This window comes from Octodon degus, unplaced genomic scaffold (genome assembly GCF_000260255.1).
Source record: "Octodon degus isolate 3935 unplaced genomic scaffold, OctDeg1.0 scaffold00002, whole genome shotgun sequence".
NCBI lineage: Eukaryota > Metazoa > Chordata > Mammalia > Rodentia > Octodontidae > Octodon > Octodon degus.
In genome coordinates, this window is record NW_004524578.1 from 17,400,193 (window position 1) to 17,423,911 (window position 23,719).

Sequence of the window (23,719 nt, forward strand, 5' to 3'; positions counted from 1 at the left end):
CTACCATTTATCCAGCCTTATTAATTGCTTATTAACAGCACAAAACTCTTCAGATATATCTTCACACATCCCCCTACTATATCAATAGATTATGAATGTAATTGTGCCTTTTAGCATGTGAGGAAAATGAGATTCTCAGAAATTAAATCACTTCCCCAAGGTCCCAAGGAAGACATTGAGAGACTAAGAGCTATTTTCTGTTCCAGTTGTTTGGGGAACACAGTGGTGCTAAAGAAAAAAGTTTTTCTTTAAACATGCCTCACAAGATGTACCAAGTACAAATGCATTTCACTTTGGAGTCAGACTGACATAGGCCTGGATTTTGTCCCTGTCTCATCCTTGTGTCCTTTGGAAGGGAAAGTAATGAGACTCTTCTTCAAGTCTAAGCTTTCTCATCTAGAAACGTAAAGATCCATCCATAACTCACAGTGGGTGGTGCCCACGACTCAGCGAGGCTTTGTTATGGTGGCTGCTTCTTGCACAAAATGTGCTTAGTAAATTTTGGTTTTCTTTTCCCCCCAGATGAGGGCTGAAAGTAGAAAAAGCTCAGGATCTGGCCTTATCAGCTCTGTTGCAGCTGTACTGCCAGAGACTGTTGGACAAATCAAGTTGAGTAAGATTGAAACTAAGCGGAGTCTAACCAGTGGTTAATGGTACTGGGAAACAGCACAAGCACCATGATGGAAAGGGACCGTGTCTTTAGAAAATATAAAATCCGCATGAGAGACACTCAGCCATGAAGCCAAACACAATCACCATTTCTCTCAGATGTTCTGATCTATTGTTTCAGGGTGCAAGACTGTACTTTCGTAGAGTAAGAATAAGCACTGTCTTAACTTTCCTGATGCCTTTTGACCAACTCTTGACCTTCTCAATGTACCATAAAGCACTTGTGGTAATTGGGTTCCACATGTAGACTAGAAAAGGAAGAAGGAGAATGACACAATAGTCTTCATCTAGGAAGGAATGGGCAGGCCACTCCCTGCCCTACAAGTTCTCTTTTACATGGCCAAATACCATTTTGACTCTGAGGTAGACTTTGCCACTTATTTCCACTTATTTTGGGTCATCAACTATGTCTCTCATAAGTTACCATACTTCCAACATATAAGCATACAGCCCAAAAGATAACAGTGAAGCCATCCCAGTACTGAGGTGCCAGGGCCCTATCTTTACCCTAACAAATACAACCAAGGCCTCAGACCTCAGTTTATCCCAAATAGGCCAGTCCATGATGAACATGCTATCAGTAAATAGCAGAACACATGCCATGAAATTCCAATCAGAAGAATTTACAATGTAAAGTCAGATATTATATAGTGAGAAATAAATAAACAGAAATTGTCAGTCAAACTCCTGGAAGCTCAGAGGCAGTAATGAACTAACTCCATAAATCATATTTATAATCAGCCCCATTGTGGGTAACTCTGCCAGTGGGACTTTCCATTATGTAGCAGAAGATAGAGGAACCTTGTAGCTCTTAGAGATGCAGAGTGAGTAGGTCCAATGTGCTGGAAGAGTAATAACCTAAAGGCAACAGGCCGGGACTGAGAGACCATCTTTCTCTCTATGGGTCAGTGTGTGCAGAAGGGCTTAATAGGGGTGTTCTGGCTTCCCATCAGGAGTGAAATTCAGGAAAGAGCCAAGGCTCCCAGTGAATTCTGATGAGGTTGTGTGGCTCAAAATCTTAGCATTTATCCTAAGTTGTTCAAGGCCCAATGTGTGAGAACCTGGCTCTGTTAGGGAGCCGATCTCTGCTGTATTATGAATAGAAATTCTCTCCTGCTTTCCCATCTTCAACATAATCTTCTATTCTCCATGGGATACAGAACATGGAACAGGAAAGGAAGATGGTGGAAAGGGGTCTCTTAAACACTTTACATCTCTACACTCTAATGCATTGTTCTACATCCATCCTAATGGTGCTCCTTAATTAATTACATGAATGAATGAATGAATGAATGAATGAATGAGTACTCTAAAAGAGAATGTCTTTGAGTTGCATTAGTGAATGTAGCCTGAGATTAATGAAAACATATTTTTAGGCTAAACCTTCCATTGTGGTCTTGGGTAAGAGGCAGAGAGTGATGATTAAGACCATGTGTATTAAACCCAACTGCTGGGTTCAAATTGTTACTCTATCTCAATTTATTCAGTAGAATTTAGCAAGCAACTGAACCTCTGGGGCATGATTAATTAGCACTTTCATACAATGGGAGTATTATTAGTACCTGACCTCGTTAGAAGAATTAACTCATGCATGCAGAGTTTGTAGCAGAAAGCTCAGCACGCAACAATGTTTGACTTAAGTATGGAAACTCATCATCATGTCCTGATGCCTTCCACTTTCTGTGGACTCCACCTTCCTTTCTTAGTGTTTCTCCAGTAAGACTACATGAGCTTGAATGACAGGGATGTGTGGATATTCTCAAAATTCTGAGGAGCAAGGGGCTATGGCTGGGACCATCCTAGAGACCAGCTGAGCAGGCCCAAAGACTGTGCTTACTCCCGAGTCCTGGGACGTGGTAAGAACACGCAGTTAGAAGATGGCCCGGTGCTGCCAGATCTTCATGGCTACTCAGCTTTCCTTAGTAAGACTCAGACTCCTGTACAGCTTGGTAAAGCTGCTGCCTCTCCCCCACTTAACTGCTTTAAAGTCATTCCCTGGCTCTTACAGCTCAATAGCAAATGGCAAGCAGGGCAATAATTAGACTCTCTGCTGTGTACCACACTGGTGATTTGAATAATTCAGAACACTAGGGGTGGGGGAGGCTAAAATAGAACTTCTCCCAGGGAAATAGCCTAGTAACCTTGAACATACCAGCAAGAACAAAAAACAAGACATGGCCTGGGGAAAAGGGCTCCACTGTGCTTTGATACACTAAGAAAACATGTCCTGAGAGGACTAAGTGCTGTTCCTAGGAGATCATGCTGCAGTGGCTCAAGATCCACGCCGAGAATGACTCCTATGCTGGACGTAAACTTTCAGATTCATTCCTATCTCCATGCTGTATCTCATGACCTCATGAGTATCTTCCTGGCACTCTCATTGCTCCCAGGTTTGGTCTTAGGAAGGGACAATTGTTCTTGCTAAATCATCACCCTTAGGTCACTATTTCTTTGTGTCACCAGAGTAATTTGATACTTTGAGATCACATTGTCATAACAAGATAATTAAATCAACCTTCAGGCTTCTAGCATTGAAAGACACTTTCATTTGAGAGATCATCTCTGCTTCTGTTTACTCAAGAAACATGACTGCAGGCAAGCGTCAAATGAAAAGATTAATCAAGGACCTCCCAGACTTAGTTCTTAGTCTTTTGATCCGGATTTCAAAAATAAATAACAAACAATGAGTCCTGGGGGCATGGTGGCATACTAAAGTGACCTTGGTCTTTGTGGGGAGCAGAAAGGATTCTTGGGAAGCCTGAGTTGAGGGTACCACGAATGCAGCTTCACAGGCCAGTTCTGCACTGTGCCATCACCATGCTAAGTATGGAAAAGTCGAGCCCATCCATGCCTGCAGAGGGCCTTCAGGTTCTGACCTTGACAAGCTCCTGCTTTTGCCTGCAAGAGCCTAGATCTGTCCTAGGTGCAGTCACAAGGAGCCACTCTTGCAAAAGCAGCCAAGTGCTGTGGAGAAGAGATATTCCTTTTTCTTCTGACCCGAGTGTTTTCAGACACAAGTTTGAAGGGCCAACTTAATGGTCAAAGGCTTTATGAATGACCCCGCCACTTGAGAATGAGTAATCCAGTGGGCAATTTCACAGGTGTCCATTCAATGTGCATTCTGCACTCACCACCATTCAGAGAAATCTGGTTTGCCTGGACAAACTTAGCAAAGTTCTACTTACCCCTCAAAAGGAGCTGTGTCTTGTTGAGACCCTAGGTTAGTAAGGTCTCTCTTTGTACCTTGTGATTGATACAATGAGGTGACAAGAACCAGATGCAAAGTATGATGACACTATTCACAAATAAGTTTATATCCCTTAGGCATGCCAGCTCTTTCACAGGCATATAGGCTTTGAAATTGGTCTTTGGGCTTCTTCCCACTCAGATTAGAAGGAATCAGTCTATTCTAATATACAGTTTATGAATACTATGATTAGAACATATGTGTATTTTATTAATGTTACACATATATGATTTGTGTATTATGATATGTATACTAATCATACAGCTTTCAAAAATGCTAAAGACAGATATTCAAAGGACAAAGACATTTTGATATATGAGGATAAAGAAAGCATTTCTGTTGCTATCAGAAATTGAAATATGAAATACGGTGTTGCAACCTGATTTTTAGGTGTGATCTTTGAAGGAAGATGCGCTTAAAGAAAAATAGCAAGTGTGCCATGAAGTACAGCTAGGAAGCTGGCCTACAATGAGCTGGAGAATGGCGTGGTTCCTATGGTTCTTTGATTCCTCTCTGAATACTGTGTGATGGTATGCAGTAGAGCACCAAAACTAAGCTACTTATAACTGGGGTAACTGCTCCGCCCACACCAAATGAGCCTTTGGCACTGTGTAGAGACGTGTTGAGCATCACACTCTGGGAAGAGGGAAAACTGCTAAAGCAACTGAGAAAAATACATTTATCAAAATACTGTACAATGTAGAGGACAATTACTCTTCAAAATGAAAACTCTCGTCCAAAATGTGCAAAGAACAATTATGGAGAAACCTTGTTTTCCAGGTTTCCACCTCTCTGTTGAACTCTGATGAGTGGAATTATTGTTTGTTCCTTCCCTGCCTCTCCCCTACTCTCTTTTATTCAGTCTTATCAACAGTTGGAAAAGAAATTAAGGAAATATCTTCAAATATTATTAAAGGAAGTACATTGTATGAAGTAAGAAAGAAAGAATGAGAAAGGGAGGGAAAGTCAAAAGAAGAGAGGAGGAGGCTGGGGAGATGGCTCAGTAGAATAAGCACTTCCCTGGCAAGTTTAAGGGTCTGAGTTCAATCCCCGGTTCCACAAAAAAAAAAAAAAAAAAAATAAGAGAGGGAATGAACTTTAAAGTAAGTATGCTAAGGAACTGAAAAATCTTTGAAGTAAAAGGATGTCCAGGTGAATATATCTTCCCATGCTGGGAAACCTCTCTTCAATGTTTATTAACTGGGAGGCTGACTCTAACATGTACGTGATGACAGGGCACCATCAGGACCTAAAGCTATGGTATTTGGTTCACTTCTGGACCCTGCCCCAAGTGATACATGCACATATGCTTTTTGAAACACTCATCCCAACCCAACATTCACATATGGACTATCTTAAAAAACACACAAGCTCCTTTCACCCTCAGCAAAGCAGAGCTCCAGTGCTCAAGATGACAAGAGACCCCCAAGATCTTTCCACACATTTGGAACATACACTGCCCAATTTCAACTTACCTTTAAACTTGACACACTCTTCTATCATGCAATAAATCCAAATTAACCAAGGACATTGCTGTTTTACACTTTATTTGAGAAGAGACTCTACATAAACTATGTCAGGAGGATACAGATCTACACAGAATTTCATCAATCAATAAATGGAGTCGTTAACATAACAGTGACAATATGATACTATGAGAAAGACAGACATATGACCAAGAAATATTTATAACTCCCACATATGATTATATTTATATCAGAGATGGATATATACATATATACATGTACATGTGCATATACATACATATGTCCATACATACACACACATATATACATATATATGTATAAAATGTTTCTAAACAAAAACCAAAAACAGAGTTTGCCTTCTTGTAGTAATTAACCATTTGAAAGTGAAAAATGGTTGGCTTTCATGAATGTCATGGTGTTAAATCTCTGCCCCCACATTGAACTCCAACACCCACAGACTCTGATGAAGACACATGTTTGCCCTGGGATGGAAGTGAGAGGGTGAAGAATGGGCTGGTGGCGTGGGCTGCTAGTGGAGGGCATGCACAATAAGAGAAATGACCTTTGGTGACACGATTAAATCATCTTTTTGTATTAAACATAAATTATTAATAGAGTTTAAAAAAATAATTTTCTGTTTTCTTTTGAGGTTGAGGAGGAAGGAAGGGGGGGTGGGCACTTGCCTTTTGCCACACATCACAATATCAACTGAGAACACACCCCCTCTACCCTGGGCTATCTTACCAAGTTACAGTGTTTTTCTTTTTAATCTCTTTTTCTTTTCTCTTCTTCTTCTTCTTCCTTTTTTCTTTCTTTCTTTTTTTTTTTTTTTTGCATAAAGGAAGCATTTTCTTAAGAATTTTCCTTAGACAATGAACTTCTTCCCTATGCAAATGCACTTACCATTGAACTAGACTGATTTCCCAAGACCGGCTATGATGCAATGAAGCCAGCATAGCCAATGGATTAATTTTTCATAAAATAAAGGAATGGATGAAAACATACCTCAAGGAAAAGAAACTATTAGCTAAATCAGTTTTACTAAAACCAGTCACCTATATTAAGAACTTCAGGATTCAAATCATGAGAAACAAATCATGATAAGCACTTTTCAGTGACCTGGGGAAAAATCAGACAAGTATCACGAAGGAATAGTTCTACTATAGAACAGAACAAAAGAATAATCAACCGAGCCTAAAGAAATGATGTAAGATCTACTTAAACATATTTCTACTCAGCTTCTGTTACAGTCTTCACTAATTTATGATGACTCGGCAATATGGTATCCATTGTTTATGTCAAGCTACATTATTTCTCTTAAGTTTTATGAGTAGATTAGATTGACATTGGAACAAGTATGCACACATACAGCATGTGGCCTATATGCCAAATGCACCATTGTTCAGCAGTTGCCATAATCCAAGTAACCCTTCAGATAGCTAGTATATTTATACAGACACTGGAAAATACACACAAACACGTCAGATCAGACACGACAGATTCACTTTACAGATATTTAGTAGAGAAAGCTTAGGGATAGGAGATGGAAATCAGTTATAACAGCACCCAAACTTCATTTGCAAGATTCCTCTCTGAGAACATAATATCCTACTAATGCATTGAAGTAGGTACCAGCTGATTTTCCAGATATTGAAAGTTTGCTGCACAACATCAGCCGAAAGATAAAGGGACATGTAATGTCCAGTAGGAAACAAGTAAGTGTATATCATTTACACGGCAATAAATCCTTCATTTCCCTTGAAATAAGATATGTAAAGTAGCACTTAGTTTAATACAAGTTTTGTTCTGCTTTAGACCTAGCTGTAAAAAGCCATTCATGCAAAAAATTACCTCCAGTTTTAGCTGGATGTTTAAAGGACACTTCTCCTGAAAACAAGTCCCTTACTCTTACAAAAGGGAAAAAAATACCACTCAAGACAGCCAGTCCTGACTGAGAGTGGAAAATACAAGACTTTGGTGTTTGTAGGGCATTTGCCTTAAGAACCCAAAAGTAGCACTGAGCTCGCCTCTGAAGAGGCACAGGGCTAGAAGTACCCTTGAAGATTTTAGGATTTTCCAGAAAAAGTATTGAGAACCTTTATAGGGTTTGATCCTCTGGCATATTCCCTCTTGAGTCTTCTGTTGGTACTACCTGTACATCCAAAGATGATTGCACTGCATTTTGGGTCTCAGACTACCTTCCACCCTCCAGTAGATCACTTTTTTCAGTAACAGTGAATTATCAACTAATTCTTCTCTGTCCTACAGAAAAAAAAAATCTCTCCTATCACTGCTAGTCTTTGTTATTTATTTCCTTTCTAAGCTAGAATCATTCCTCAATTTCAATATTAAAGAGCTTTTACATTCTAAAAAGCCCCAACAGAGAAACTTCAACTCTACCTACCCTACTGTTTATAAGATTATTCTAGATAGACTCATGCCATGACCCTTTCTGCATGGCAAATGTGAGTACTAGAATGGGCTTCTTCCCCTTACCTATCCTTAAAATAATTCTTATGTTCTTCCACCACTATCTGTTAAAAATTATGATAATTATCTACAAAGATAAGAAAAAGTGACAGGGTGGTTACTGTGGAGCACTGAGTCTTAGATAGCTCCAGACAAAGTAATATCTGTGAAGTAGAAGACAGTACTTAAGATGAAATCTGCAGTGGATGTCTTGTCTTACCAGTGCAGGACCCATTCTGACATGAGGGACAAGGATGCTGCCAGCTAGTCAAGAAAAGACAGTGCTGCCTTAGGATGGCATTTGTGTATTATTCTGCTACATGAAAACTGGCTGATCACAAAGGAAAGTTGACAGCATGTGCTTCTGCTGCCATTGTTGTGTCACTGTACTCTATTACTCTGGCCTAGAGAACAACTTTCTACCTATTTTCATTTTTACCATGATTGTTTAAGGCAAAAAGAATTGCTGACTAACAGAAAACCTGATGGATGTTGAAAGGCCCTCCTTGAGTGTCCAAAATGCCTAATAATAGCTGGGGCTGCCTCTGTCTTCTAAGTTCTTTGATCTCACTCAACCACTGTAAAATATTGCCTCCATATGCACACAAAGTCAGACAGAGATTTGTATATTGTAGGGCATATGAAACAGAAAATGATGCCTGTAAAAAATCTAATATTGAGCAGTTTATAAGTCAAGAGTGTCTAATGAAGATTTTCAAGGGTAGCCTGTTCCAAAGTGTGTCCTCCACTAATATCTCAGTATTTTTCCAGCCCTCTGAGCCAGGACACCTAAGTAAGTTAGCTCAAGCCCTAGTATTTCTAAGCAGGTCAAGAAAATGACAAACAGCTAACTCAGGCTTGGGAAAAATAATAAAAGCTATTGTAGGATTAAGGAATGAATAAAAGATGAAAGTACCTGAACTTTTAAGACTTTTTCTACATTGAAATTCTACACTGAAATTCTGTGGATAGAAAGTAAAGTAAAACTCTGTTCTACCCTGTCCAGAAAGGCAATCAGGATAGTAGGTCGGCCCTAGGTCAATTGAGAGGGTGGTGTTTGCTGTCCCTGGTGCTGAAAACAGACACTTCAGGAGTCATTGCAGAACTTGCACTCTGGGTTGGGCAAACCTTTCACGAGAAACACCTCTCAGGTGGCAGTCCTAAAAATTTGTTCCAAAAGTCTCTTTTTCTCATATCATTCCAAACAAAAATAGACCTAAGGGACCACTGGTTTTTCTGCAGGACAAAATTAATGCATTGTCAAAAATAAGACAGGGCATTTCACTTCAGCTGACTTCCCATTCAGGCCTTACAGGTATGTGCTCTCATGTGAACCAATGTCTCTTTACCCTTAGAAAATAATCCCATAGCAATGCAGGCAGCAGGGTCTGAAGATAACGTCTACTGATCTCTTTTTTGTGATACTAATTGCAGATGTCAGGTTAATGTGTTTTGCCATGACTGAATGTTTCCAAAAGAAATATTTAGATAAAACTTTACTTTGAACTAAAAAAAGGTGCCTCTGAATTCCTCATGAGCTCTAATTTAACTATCACATTTCTAGAAAATGAACAGGGGCCAGGGAGATGGCTCTGTGGAATAAGTGCTTCCCTGGCAAGCTCAAGGGCCTCAGTTCAATTCCTGGTTCCGAAAAACAAAAAAAAAAAAAAAAAAAAAAAGAAGAAAGAAAGAAAGAAAGAAAGAAAGAAAGAAAGAAAGAAAGAAAGAAAGAGAAGAAAGAAATTGAACAGATCTGGTACTGTGATCAAGAAATCATTTAAACTCATAAACAATGTTTCCTAACAGCTTCTATGCCCTCTGCCACATGCATGCATGCACACACACACATGCACGCACACACACACACACACACACACACACAGAAGATCTCAGTAACTAAAACCCTCTAGAAGAAGGATAGTAGCTGTCCCTGAACAGTACACCTGTCCTTGCTAAATAGAGAAGCACTGCTGTTTTCTCTCACATTCAATGTGAGAGTTTTCTTGTCCCAACTTGCTTTTCTTTCATTTTAACTCGACAGCTCCCTCACACTAAACCTCTGTGGTCTATACACATAATCAGAAAGGTCCTTGATACTGTGGGGTATCAAAAAACTAACATGAGTCATATTGGGTTGCCTTCAATTCTGATGGGCGCAGGGGAGCCCTTGCTTTTAGACATGAACTGTAATCAATCTTTTCTAGCCTTGGAATGAAAATATCCCAGTGGACCCACAAAAGGCTGAACTTCCAGAAAGGGGAAAGAATTGAGCACTGAAATAGATTCTAGCTGTTCCTGCAACATAGACATTTAATTTTTCCATATTTAGTGGATTACTTCCCCAAATGATAGCTCTGAGACCTTTAACTGGTCAGTTGTGTCTCTAGGAAGTTACCCAGTGAGACAGCATGTTGGAGGCCGAATTTCCCAATGGTATGAAAGGACCCATCTCATCAGAATTAGGGCTGGGGAGATGGCTCAGTGGAACAAGTGCTTCCCTGGCAAGGGCAAGGGCCTGAGTTCAATCTCCAGTTCCAGGTTAAAAAAAAAAATTATCGAAATAAATTATAAAACATCATCCTGAACCAGCTTACTTTCTCCAATTTCACATCACAACTTAAAAACATAATAATCCAATTTGGGTTTTCATTTCAAGGAAAACTAGGATGCTATCTGCCTGCTGGATAACTAGAAGAGAAAAAATCACCCAGAGATTCAGAATAGAGGTGTCACTTTCCCATAGAGGAGAAAAAAAGACTGAGCACAATGTAAAAATAACCCAAAAAAGCTGAAGTATTCTGAACTTGAGGAAAGCATTTATGAATTTCTTAGCATTTATAGCCTCAGCTTTCTTCTGATTTTTCCTTGGAGTGGTCATACTTCTTTTAATAAATGCACTGCATCTCCTCAGATACATCACACCTGATGATTACTTGGGAATTGAAAGGAAATAACATTCGAAAGATTTATCTTGCCAAGTAGTCACCACTGTATGCTATTTAAAGCAGTGACTGGCATCACAAACACCTAGGATTTTTTAGGGGCTGTAAATGACATCACTGCTGTAGCCTTGGTGATCTAGTCTCTGGACTTATTGTCAAGGGCTTCATTCTCAGCCAAACCAGTTCCTCCGTGGGATTCCCACTCACCTTTTAGTTGTGCTTGGGACTATTAAAATTGTGGTCTAGTCTTTGGTCTGTGCTGGAGCAGCTCGTTCCATCTTACAGTTCTTTTCCCCACTGGCTGGAGAATGCTCCAGATCATTATCACTCCAGTGCCCCCTGCAAGATTAGCTTCTCTGCGGAATTTACTGAGGAAGCTTCACGTAGCCTTATTTCACAAAGCATTGAAATGCTTTGGTGAAATCTACAGAACTTCCTAAAAGTGAGTGGGAAAAACTGATGTGCAGCAGGAAATGCCAATTCCTTTAAAAAAATCATATTCGAAGCCTGAAAATAAAATTCGCCAGCAGCTCGTTTTCATTGACAGAGCCAAGCAGGTAACACAGCCCCAGTCTGCTTATGTTTTTTAAGGCATTTCCCATCACTAGATGCTCAATCATAAGTCAAAGGAGAAAACACTGATGGCATAATATTTATGAACCAGACTTGAGGATGAATTAAAAGAAAGCACTCCTTCAAACACAGTGCACTTTAAAAGCAGATCTGAGTTTCACACACAGCAAGATGGTGTGCAACACTCCTACCCAAGGAGTTGGTTCTACCTGCTTAGGGGATTCTTTTATATTTTTATTTATTTATTTATTTATTTATGTATTTATTTGGTACAGAGCCTCACTAGGCAGCTGGGACTCCTAGTAATCCTCCTTTCTCAAACTCCGCAGCACTGGGATTACAGGTGTATGCCACCACCCCTGGTTTTGGTTCCAAGGTTAGCACACCGTGTGGTACCAGGGATTGAACCCAGGTCCTTGCACTTGCCAGGCAGGCGCTTAGACCGCTGTACTCTCTCCCCATCCCAATTTGGGGGATCCTGAGCAGCCCACCAAGCACTTGTTCCAATGCACTCAATAACTTCTGTGGCAGGTGTTGTTACCAGTGAGGCTGCGCGCGTGTGTGTGGTCGCTTGTTTGTGTAGGTTATGACACAGAGCCACAAATGGCAATGCTTTTCCAAAGGTCACTCATCAAGACTTTTTTCTCTCCTTCCTACGATCTCTGCTAACCATTCTCCATCTGTCTTTCTATTTCATTATGGACAGCATTTAAAAGCAAATGCCCTAGTCTTTCCTAAAGCAATAAAAGAAAAAAAAAACTAAATATCATTGAAAATATTAGTAGGGATCAGGAAAAGAACAACTATGAAACTATCCCTAGAGGGTTGACTTTTAATTACTTTTTTAAAATCATGGGTTGGGTCAGGCATGAGTAATTTGTTTTGAATAGCAATTGTGGATATTAGTGTTTTTCAGAGGCACTGAAGGAAAGGCTGAAGTGTCTGTTAATATGTAATGATGTGGGGAAACAGAAGATCTGGTTTCCCAGCTCCTTAGGCAATTTCATCTACGTCAAGCTTTCCTAGCAAGCTTGGTTCAATTCTGTTCTTGTAGTATAAACCTTTCTGTTACTTATCACAATCAAGATTTCATTTAATTGAAAAGGTCTCTGGCCACACCCCACACCCAGGATTTGAAAGCTCCTTAAACGGACCTGTCAATATGACAGCCCCTCCACAAAAGAGATAAGCACTTGGCTGAAGCTCTTTAGTCCATCACTATGCAGTACACCCATGATCACAGGGGCCTAGATAAAAAAAAAATCATAGGTTAACATTTACCAGTACATTTAACAGCCAGAAAATAAGAAAGAAAAACTAGAAGAAAACTGCATTTATTAGGAAATCCTCCCTTTTTCTGATCTGAAGGATGAGATTGCTTCAAAAAGACAGAAAGAGGCACTGTAATAGTCTCGCTGTCCCAGAGCCTTTTGTGTAAAAAAAAAAAAAAAGAAAGAAAGAAAAAGAAAAGAAAAAGCCTCTGATGAAGGCTAATGAGGAGCTAATCACTTGGTTCACAGAGCTGGAAAGAGATGGATGGCTAGGAGGACACACTATTTCCCTCTGCTGAAGTCGAAGGCTGAATCACAAGTGTGGTTGATGCTCAGGCTGGGCAGAGGAAGATGAACCACTAGGTCTTTCTCTGGTTTGCCCTTTAAGGGATGAGATGGGCAGGAAGAATTCAGTTTGGAAAAGCTTCAAAAGAGAACTGCAAGAGATCCAATGAAGACAGAAACGACCACAGTGAGGATGCTTGCAAACTTCTTCTAGGGGAACCTTGGTACTTGCTTGCTAACTGATCTGAGCAATCAAAAAGGAATACATTCGGCTTTCACCATCCCTACAGTCACAGAAGAGGCATAAGCCCGCCACTAGCTGCCATCCACCCACTTCACACAATGGCATTCCTACACTGGCTCAGATAACTAAGGTGGCTCATATAGTCACCCAGCCGCAGAAGACCCCACCCAGCCTGCCAGCTGCCAGCTCAGCTCTCTTGCTGCACCCTTGTCACTTCACATTGGAGCCCTTGGGCAAGTTGGGGTTTTCAGCCCAAAAATAGATTCAATAACTTGTTGCCATTAGTTCACTTTATATTTGCACTTAATATTTATTATTCAGGCACTAATTCACTCCATAACATTAATTAAATAAAAAGTGAATCAAGGTTTAGTTTGTTTCTTTTGTTTTTACAAAGAAAAGTAGTCCAGCAGTTAAATAATATTTTGAGATCAGAATTTTCTCCCTCAAAAAAAAAAAATAAAAAATAAAATAAAATAAAACTAACTTTGTAAACAATGCAAAGTGGGAAAAGCCAAAGGCTGTGTGTTGATCATCATGCAGATACGGCAACATTTCAGAAACCAAGCACGTGTCTGACATTTGTTTGCACGCGCATACACACACAATGGTTAATGGACGTGATGCAGAAAGGACACCACAGTTTATACACACAAATTTATTGAGGCCTCTGTGTGTATGAGTGTGCATACATGTGTGTGTGAACAAGAGTCCTGACACACATAATAAAATGATAAATGGAACTGGAAGTGGGGTGAGCTTGGGCATCTAGAACAAAACATGGCCCTGATAACTGTTTTTAACTAAAGTCACCAAGACTGCCCTTGTATGACTGCAGTGTTCCTCAGCCCAGAAATCTATCTTCCCTGTCAACAAACTAAACACAACATACAAGGAGATTCCTATGACTCATGTTAAAGATAAGAAACAAAGTAGAAAAAATAGTCCTAAGGAGATCAGAGTCACAGCACTTAGAAAGGCTGGGGCAGCAGGATGGAAAGTTGAAGCCCAGAGGGCAACTTGATGAACAGTGAAACTCTGCCTCAAAATTTCCATAACACCAGGGCCTGCAGCTCAATGTGAAGGTGCTGGGTTCAGTCTCTAACAGCACATGTGTGCATGTGCACATACACAGAGTCAAAAGAACAGACTCAGGATCATAAAAATTGCAGAGAAATTTGTTGTACGGATAATGTGGTACAGTATTCTAACATCTTGGGAGAAGTTTCCAAAAATGCCTGTGGTCATGTTGAATATTTCCCCAGAGCCAGAGCAAGAAGGGAGCTCAACCTAAGCTGAAAGCCTCTTCTCAAAACTTTCAATGTCCGTAATAGCCCACGTCTGTGCAAAATGCATGATCGCAACTCTGAGCTTCATCTGCCTGCCACATCACACTGTGCCACCACACAGTGAGTTAGGCAAGGCTAGGTCTGTTCTAGAGCTCACAGGCCTTCAAAAGCATTGACAAACTAGTGCTCAGAGGACAGGAGAATTCTCTGTCCTGCCTTGTTGGGCCTAGAGAAACACCTGCGCAAAGAATGCACCTTCATCCATCAGAATTCACGTGCCCCACCTGGCTACAATCCTGACCTTGTTGCATCTGGACTTTGAGGCTCTGAAAGACTAGAGGTCCCTGAGCAGGGCTAACTGACCCCAGACACTCTAAATCTCCACAAACCATTTCATCCCTTTGTGCAGCATCAGGATATGCTAAAAAAAAAAAAAAAAAAAAAAAAAAACTCCTTGTCATCAGCTTCGTGGCTTTCCTCCCTTGATTTGCAGTCCTCTTGAGAACCACTATCACTTTGCCTACCTCAGCACTGCAGGCAGGCAAAGGTCAGAGCTCTCTGCCTTAGGGTAAGACCCCAGCCATGGCTCCTCTGCTCCTGGAGGCTAAAAGTTCATGGACTATGAGAAGAGTTAGTGGGGAAGAAAGAGGTGGGTTCACAGGGTGGCCCACCGAGGGTTCCAGATGGGATTGACAGAGACACACCACATGCATCTCAATGAGCCTTGCCGTAAAATTCACTGCACAGAGGTTAATCTAGATGTCAACATTGTCTGACAGCACTGAAATTACTCCGGGGCAGGGCTCTTTCAGAAGTCTAATATACCAGTCAATTCCATCCTGCCTGCAGGAAATGAAAGTTTTCTGCTTTGTGTGTCGAATCATTCAGTGCCAATTTTCTCACTGTTTGAAGTCCAAACTGTTTGTGGTCCTGGGATTCACCTCTTATTAAGACTTTTATGGAGTCTGTGAGGGTGGATTGTCTGTCCTGCAGAATCAGGAGTATAAGAAAATGGAAAACAAAAAAGCAAAAGGAAGAGTGAAAGAGAGAGAGAGAGAGAGAGAGAGAGAGAGAGAGAGAGAGAGAGAGAGAGAGAGAAAATCTATTTACTTCTCTACTATGGACAATAGAAATCAAATCACCTGGACCAGGTTTGTTTGTTTACTCCAGAGGCAAGTTCAGAGTCCTCAGTAAGTGTCAGGTAGTTGTTAATAGAGACAGAACATGCTCAGATTTCAGGGTAGAAGGTGGATACTGGGCACTTGAATAGGTCCTATGATTTAAAGTATTACAAAGTTAGGGGTTTTAAGATCTTATCCCCACAAACTCTTTTTAAGCAAAAACATCGACAGGAAAGTTGACACTCCTCACTGAGTTTGGGGGACGTCACATGCAAAGGAATATCAGAAAGCATATGAGACATCTGGCTTTGTGTCTAGCTGTGTCCTTGCAGAGAAGATGTCTAAATTTTTGATCAGCTAAGATGTAAAGAAACCAAATCTCCTAATATATTAAAATAAAAAAAGCAAGACTTGAGAGTCTGGGTGCTTCTTGGAAATAAATATTCAGGCCTTTCTTCACCTATGTTGTCACCATGCATCTCTAAGAAGCTTGCCACTTTGTCCGCTAGAAGAATCTCTTGAAATCTTGGCCAGGGTACCACACACTCAGCAATATATTCCTGTGTGATTAGAAGCAATTCACAGAATGTATTATTTTGCCACTACAAGAGATGGAGCCCACTTTGTTGATTTAAGACATTGTCCCCCAGTGCAAATATCAAACCAGGCCTTGCTTTAAACTTAGAAACTCACAGGGGTCAGGGGTTCGATCCTCAGCCTGCCATGCCTGCCCCTCCCCCAGGGCCAGGCTGAGATGGTGACTAAGACTGGGAATGGTGGCATGGGCCTGTAATCCCAGCACTTGGAAGGCTTAAAAGCAGGAAGGATCACTACAAGTCCAATCTGTGTAGTGAGACCCTGTAGACACTGTACTAAATACCTAAAATCAAATAAATACATAAATACATAAATAAATAAATAAATAAAAGTATACTTAGAAAGTATGGCCTGGATAATTTTGCTGATTTCTGCTGGTCTACAGAGGGGAGCAGTTGATGCTTAATTTTTTCCTTGTCCTTTTTAGTTTCTTATAACTTTCTAAACCAATCTTGCATGTTTATATCTGGTAATCTGAACCATTAATTTGAGGACAACATTATGCAATACAGCAACCATTGTAGAATCCCTACTGTTTTGTTTGGTAAAGTTCTGTATTGTTTCTAATGATTTTTGTTTTGTTTTTATTTTCACTACTTTGTATTCTTTAAATAATAATAAAAATAAAAAATAAATAAACTTGGAACTTAATAGTTTGCTGGAAAGGAAGAGGAATGTGAACACTGTTCCTCTTATCTAGAACTCCAGTGGTGTTTAAGGAGCCTCGTGCTCCCCGGATCTCATTAAGAATATCAATGTTGGCACACTGAAATTCGGGCCAGAGGCAGTTCTTGTTCCAAAGTATAAATAGTTTATCCACACCCAAAGAAACCGTTTGGGGAGAATATACCAGGCAAACAGAAACCCTATCAGAAGCCAAGATTCAGGTCCCTTTAGCAGAGCAGCCAAAGTTCAGAGCAAAAGCCCTAACACACAAAGCAGTGACAAATACTCACCACACTGACTAAAGTCAGTAATGCCTTTCAGAAAGAGTGATCAGGCACCCAGATCTCACTCTCCCTCTCTCCCTTTCCTCCTGGGACAGTCTCATCTGTCTTGGGTTACTTCTGTACCAGCCCCCACATTAGGTAGAGGAGCAGTGGTCCCTGTGTGGCAATGGATCAAGTAACCAGGAATAATGATATTCTGGCGCTCAGAATGCTTTTGCCAAGATAACTTAATCTGGGGCACACCAGGGACCAAACATTCCAAAAGGCAGACTTCTCATCAGGGCCATCCTGAGTATCTCTGAAGCCAGTCTCGTCCACAGGAATGTAAGAAGCCCAGGGAATCCCAGATTGGAATCGAGTTGCCAGTGCAAGGCAGTCCTTCTCAGAAGCCACTCCAACCAAATATGTGTATATAGCTATCAGCACCCAATATACATTTGTCTATATTTTCCTTATGAAAATATAATAGTATTCCAGCAATCCCAAAACATTTTATAGACCCTGTATTGATAGCACACTAATGGTGCAAAAATTTAGAGTTTCCCTTAAGAACCAATTGAGTTTTTTTGTTTTTGTTTTTGTTTTTGTTTTTGTTTTTGTTTTTCAGAACCGGAGATTGAACTCAGGCCCTTGCGCTTGCCAGGGAAGCACTTATTCCACTGAGCCATCTTCCCAGCCCTGACCAATTGAGTTTTGACTGAAATGTTTTATTTGGTGTGAAAGAAGGTGGAAATCAAAGATACAACCCATAGTGAGTGGCTATAGTACTTAAAGCCTAGGTTTCAGGTACCATGTTTTTCTCTAAGGCAAGTGATACCACTGGACATTCTAGAGGCAGGCTTCCAACCAAAGTGGACAGAAGACATTTCAGGGGCTGTGGATGGCAGAACTCTGGATTGTTGCCATACAGGCTCATTCAATAAGCACCTGTCACTGTGACTATGCTCTATCTTCTCAGTAATGCATTAGGAAGACACCAAATCATGACCGCCCATTATGAAAACTGTACCCCAAAGTCAAAATCACATTGTCTCTCTTTGGTTCAAAAGGAAGAGGAAAAAAGCCCAATTCTAAGTGGTAAAGACTTGGTTAAACATTTTAAACTTTAAGCATGCCTCCTTTCCAACATGTTAGCTCATTATCATTAGGATTTAAAGATAAAAATCTGTTGGTTTTTGACCCTGAGCTCCAGTAGCCAGTAAGATGTGGCTGAGCCTGTCCTATATATCAAAATAATTTCTGCTGACTTTGGACATGCCAGTACTGACTGGGAAATGATGCCTAGTTCAGGGGGGCAGACTGAAGAAGGTAGTCTCTCTGCCTTTTGGGGGTTCCTGGCTTGTCCACTCAGCTGCCTACACCACAACCCACAGGAGCTGAACTTGCTTTTCTCACCTTCAATAATCAACCATTTACCCCTGGAAACTTCTCTCCTCCCCTCCTCCCCTTTCATTTCATCTCATTTCTAACAAGAAAGATCTGAGAACAGGACACATCTGTTTTTAAAAAGCTGAAATGGCCCCTAAAAATATCCAGTTCAACCTCTTCAATGTCTTAGAAAGAAAAGTGGATAACTAGAGAGAATGGTTTAGCCAAAGTTACCTGAGTAACTAAGAGAAAATCTGGAAGCTGTGAGCTTTCTGACATTTCCTGCACTCTCCTAGTGTAGCTCACTCTTTCTTCCTGAGATGAGTTCATGCAGCCCCAGAAACTGGCTGACAGTCCTCTGTAGGTGTTGGTTTCTGTAGTATTTAGCACCAGAAATACTTGCACTAGTGTATTCCGAGAAGTAAGCATGACCAGAGAAAAATGTCAGTGTTCAACCTGAACCCAGAAGATTACAAGATCATTTACTCCTGGTAGAAAGCCTCTCTCCAAGGTTTTGGAGAGAGCATAACCTGCTAAGTAGAGGAAGCACCAAGTCCTTTGTTGACTAAGGGAAACTTAGCAATCTCAAGGGTCCACTCAAAGATGAGAGAGATAATTACAGGCCAGCATTTGGCTCCTGTCCAAAGCCAGGAGGATCATGCAAGACCTTTTGCCATGGTATCTTGCTCCAAGGTGAGCATCCAACAGTAAGCAACTTACGTTCACTCTAGAATGGACCCAGGTGAGGACAGCTCGGCCAGGACGTCATCCTCAGCTCTCTGGAATGTTCACAAATCACCTCATGGAACTTGCTTCAAATGAAACTCTCAAAATCCACCTTCTGTGCTCCGTTAAGGTGTAAAATATTTTGGGCATAAGAAGAGGAGGACAGTACCCTGGAGCAGCCATGCTGGCTGGTGGGGTATGAGTTCATGACTCATTCAGACACACGAGGCTCTTTAAAAATAAATAAATAAATAATTCTTAGTGTGTTTCTGGTACATCAAAAGGCTAGCACAGAGAACAAGAACAAATGCTTTCTGTGGGTCTAGCGTACTCTTTCTTCAGACTCTGGCTTTTGAAGACATAGCTATAAAAGAGAAGAGGACTTATCAGAAGTGATCCCAGCAGAAGCCTAATGTGCCCTCAGAGGCAGCTGCCCCCACCTCTCCCCCCCCCCAAGGCCTAAGGAAGGCTAACCAGGCATTCCAGAGTGATGGTGAGAAAAGTTCACACAGAATCTTGATGCTGTTCGAATGTAAGAATTCACAGCCAGAATAGGGCCCAAGACTAGCAAGGACACCCCTTACATTACAGATGGGAACCCAAGACAGTGAAGCAGGTCTTACTGATCCTGTTTCAGAACAGGAGGAATAATATACTCTGCACATCCCTAGGTTAAAGCCCTATTCTCTGCCTCCTTTACACTCCAAATTTTTTTTCATTTTCTTTATACTTGCCTTGGTTAACATGTACATACTACAGAGAGCAGCAAGAAGTAGAAATAGGTCATCTCTCTCTACTTCTCTAATTCTCTCTCTCTCTCTCTCTCTCTCTCTCTCTCTCTCTCTCTCTCTCTCTCTCTCCCCCATAGTTGGCTGCTTATGGTGTACACAGTCAAGACACAACCCAGTGGTAATGCACAGGGCTGTGATTCTAAGACAAAGGCAAACTGACAAGCCCAGTCCCCTTCCATGCTCCTTGGTCTCCAAGGAATTCTCTTCTTTTATTTGGCAATGATGACTCAGTGCCCTGATGTGAAACCCTCACACATTCTTTATGCCCACTTCTCTGTTAGCCTCCAACCCATTCCTTCTCCCCTTTCTCTTGATCCATCGGTTACTATAAGGTTCTACACACACATAGCCAAGATTGAAACCACGTAGGATCTGTTGGAAGAGGCTATGTGAGAAGGGCAGCAGGAAGAGCGCTGAAGGAGCTCCTTTGTCCAGAAGACACCTTCCCATTACGCCGTTCCAGGTCACTCACTCCCTGAACATCTTTCCAGATCAAGACAAGACTGTGTCCTTCCATCTAGCATACACAGCTCCAACACAGACCAAGGGCCTTGGGTGAAGCAAAGAGTAGAACAATAAGAGAAGTAATTGGCGCAGGGTGATAACAAAAGTTCTCTTGAGGGATCACCCTTTAAGGCTTCCCTCCAAAGTCCTCAGAGGCTAGATGCACAGCACAGTGAGAAGACCCATCCCCAACACCCCTTCACCCAGTTCTCTTCCCAGTCCAGCTGAGTAGCCCTGCCGATCCTTGAATCCAACTGTGGCTACAATTGGAGCACAGCTCTTTTCGATTTGAATAAAAACATTTTGGGGTCTAAAAAAAGCAAAATTATGAACATATAATTCAGTCCCAAACCCTGCACAGGGATACCCATACTTTAGCTGCTTTAGGCTGCCCAGGATATATAGGCTGCACACAGTTCTTTAGTTGGCAGAAAAGAGGGTGAGTCAGAGGCTCCCAGGAGGATTCAGTTAGGAAAAGGTCAGTCCACTAGGTAGATCTGTGCTTGAAGTGAGGTGGATGGGCCCGGTGCCCTGGAACGAGCACATCTTGTCCTCCCTAGCAGCAGGGCTCTGTGCATTTCCTTGTCTTGTGCCAGAGAGGCCAGAAATCTGCTCTGCTGAGGTCCTTGGCAGCTGCACAAAGACAGACTCCCCAGGTTGCTGCGGCACAGGATGCTGGCCCTAGCCCAGATGTTTCATTCTCGCTCCCTGGGCAGTGCTCAGGTCTCGTCACAATGCCCAGCCTGCGGCACTGGCCACTTATTGGACATCTCCCAGAGAAGCCCTAGCCCCTCCTCTGCCCAGCACACAAAAGGGATTTTCTCAGTCCCTCCTTTTCACAAGCTCAAAGGCAGATGCATCAATCCTTCCAGGGGCTGGAAACGTGAGGAGAATGCCAAGGGCCCTGGCCCAGGCACCACGCGTGTATATTCTTCCCTGCTGGCTCTCACCCATGCCACTGCCTGTCTCCCTGGAGTGCACACTGCCCCAGGCTCCCATCAAACCTGGATTCCTTCCCTGGCAGTGGGGCTCATTTAGCACTTTGCAGAATCCTAAGACGTGAGGCTAGGATATAGGAAAGCAAGGGAAAAAAAAAAAAAAAAAACAGGATCAGGGAGCATATCTAATAATGACTGATAACCAACTAATTTGCTTGCTATTGGCCCCTGAAACCTGCTTTGTCCATGTTAGCAGCCAATAGGAGGGAACCTATTTCCCACCCTCCAAAACTCCCCAAGCGTCTGAAAATGGGCAGCAGGATCAAGGAGTCTTTCCAGTGAAAGACAAGTGGCAGTGCCTTGTTGGGGTTCGTGTTTCAGCAATTTATTCTTCTGTGATTCTTTAGTCGAGAAAGCAATTCTTGAAGTTCAGAGGATAGAAGAACAAATCCCCTTCGATTCCAGCAAGGAAGTTGGGTGTGGTTTCCATTCAGAATAGATGTAGTCTGCTCTTGTTTGGGTGTCATGGTGCTGTTCAGTGTCTACTGGTAGGCGCCGTCAACACTTCCCAAAAGCATCAAGACTATACTCTGTAGAATAGAACAATTAGAAAATTGTCCAGAAAGAGAGACAAAGGAGAAGGGCACAGAGGCAAAGGTCAGGGTGGACTGGAGGCTTTCCAAGGACCCTGGTCTTCTGGTGTCACCTCCGGGCTGAGCAAGGCGATGCAGTCTGTGCATGCCCCTGGTAGCAGCAGGCCTCTGTAATAGTGATTATGCGCCACCCTAGCTCCTCCCATCCCAAAGCAAAGATTGTCTCTCTGCAAGGTCAAGATCTGCTCGGAAAAACCTAGAGCTGAAGTAGTGCAGTCCACAGCTTAAGTCAAGGGAATGTTCATATACGTTAATATTTAAGGTTTTCAGAGTCATTAAAGTCTTACAGTTTTCTAAATCAGCAGCTTCTCTGTATTAGAGAAGGTAATCTCTATAGATATAGATAGATAGATATATAAATATATATATATATATGTATATAGCCAAACTGCCTTACAAGGTTTTGTTTTTCTTTCATTTTTTTTCTTTTTTTCATTTTTTCAGTGTTGTATGTGTAGCAGGCACTTGAGTTTATATGAAGATGTTCCCTTCAGTCAGGGAAGGAAGAAAGGAGGTGTGAGGTGGTAAAGGGCGATGTGAGGCAGGGAGAGAGGAGGCAACAGAGTATGGGTTTTGGACCACCAGCTGCCACTAGCCAAGAATGTCCAGGTAGATTGGGGTGGCCTTCCCCAAAGCATGGAGGATTTTGTAAATCTCTTTGATATTCAGCCGCTGCTGTGGGTCCCTCTGCCAGCAGCCCAGCATGACGTCATATACCTCTTTAGGACAGACTCGGGGCCTCTCCAAGACCCGACCTTGAGTAATGCATTCAATGACCTGAAAGAGAAGAGAAGAAGGAATTTATAGTTAAAGACTAGCTTTAACACATTCTTGCCCAGCAAAAGGCAGCAAGTTCATTAATAGCATTCACGCAGCACAGGCAATCCCCAAGCCTGGGCTCCAGGCTGTGGCCATTTTCATGTGAGTCTGTGCAGTGGTTCTGGGGGCAGCAATCAGCACAGGCTGAGGGGGCCCACCACTGTTATTTGATCACTACCTCTTGGGCCAGGCCCACACTGACGTTGACTCTCAGGATACCCCTTTCCCTTTTACTTCATTCTTTTATAGTCCTGGATTTCATCTGTGTTAACTCAGTGGCCTGATCTTCCACTTACTTGTGGTGATTGATTTCTGAACTTTCCTTTCCCTTCTTATGGGTCTGTGTGACTTCCAAACTCCTGAGAGTGACTCTACACTTCTCAGTTCCTGCTCACATATTTCCTGTTAGTGCCCACTTCTCAGCTTGTTCCATCAGTCACAGTCCCTGTCTCCACAACCAGGCTTGCTTCTGAATGTGGAACCCTTTCTTTCTTCTTCTTTGTAAAGAACCATGTATCTTGTAACTTTTAATGACTTTTCTGTTTTGTTTTGTTACTTTTCATTTTTACTTATTATTGAATTTGACAGTGTTTCCTTGCTCAGTTCTTTCCTGCTTTAGGGACTGGGAATTTTTTTCCAATGGGAGCCCACTGTCATAATTGTGTTCTACATGTATTTCTGATACTACCGTATTATCTTGGTTCTTATACTTACTTTGTCAGACCTAGTATTGGCAACTCCTTCAAAAAACTTTCACTACTTTTAGTAGGTTTGTT

General features: G+C 41.7%; 1 protein-coding gene across 2 annotated transcripts in view; it reads right to left on the reverse strand.

Moving 5' to 3' along the window:
- Positions 1–22,524: 22,524 nt before the first annotated feature.
- Positions 22,525–23,719, reverse strand: part of Ntrk3 (neurotrophic receptor tyrosine kinase 3) — a 394,525-nt gene continuing 393,330 nt past the window's right edge. Inside the window, exon 19 of one of the 2 annotated variants that reach the window (XM_023710187.1) lies at positions 22,525–22,901. In XM_023710187.1, coding sequence (XP_023565955.1) covers positions 22,716–22,901 — 186 coding nt within the window. In that variant the 3' untranslated portion in view covers positions 22,525–22,715. The remainder of the gene's footprint in view (positions 22,902–23,719) is intronic. The other variant, XM_004623279.2, reaches the window with a different exon arrangement.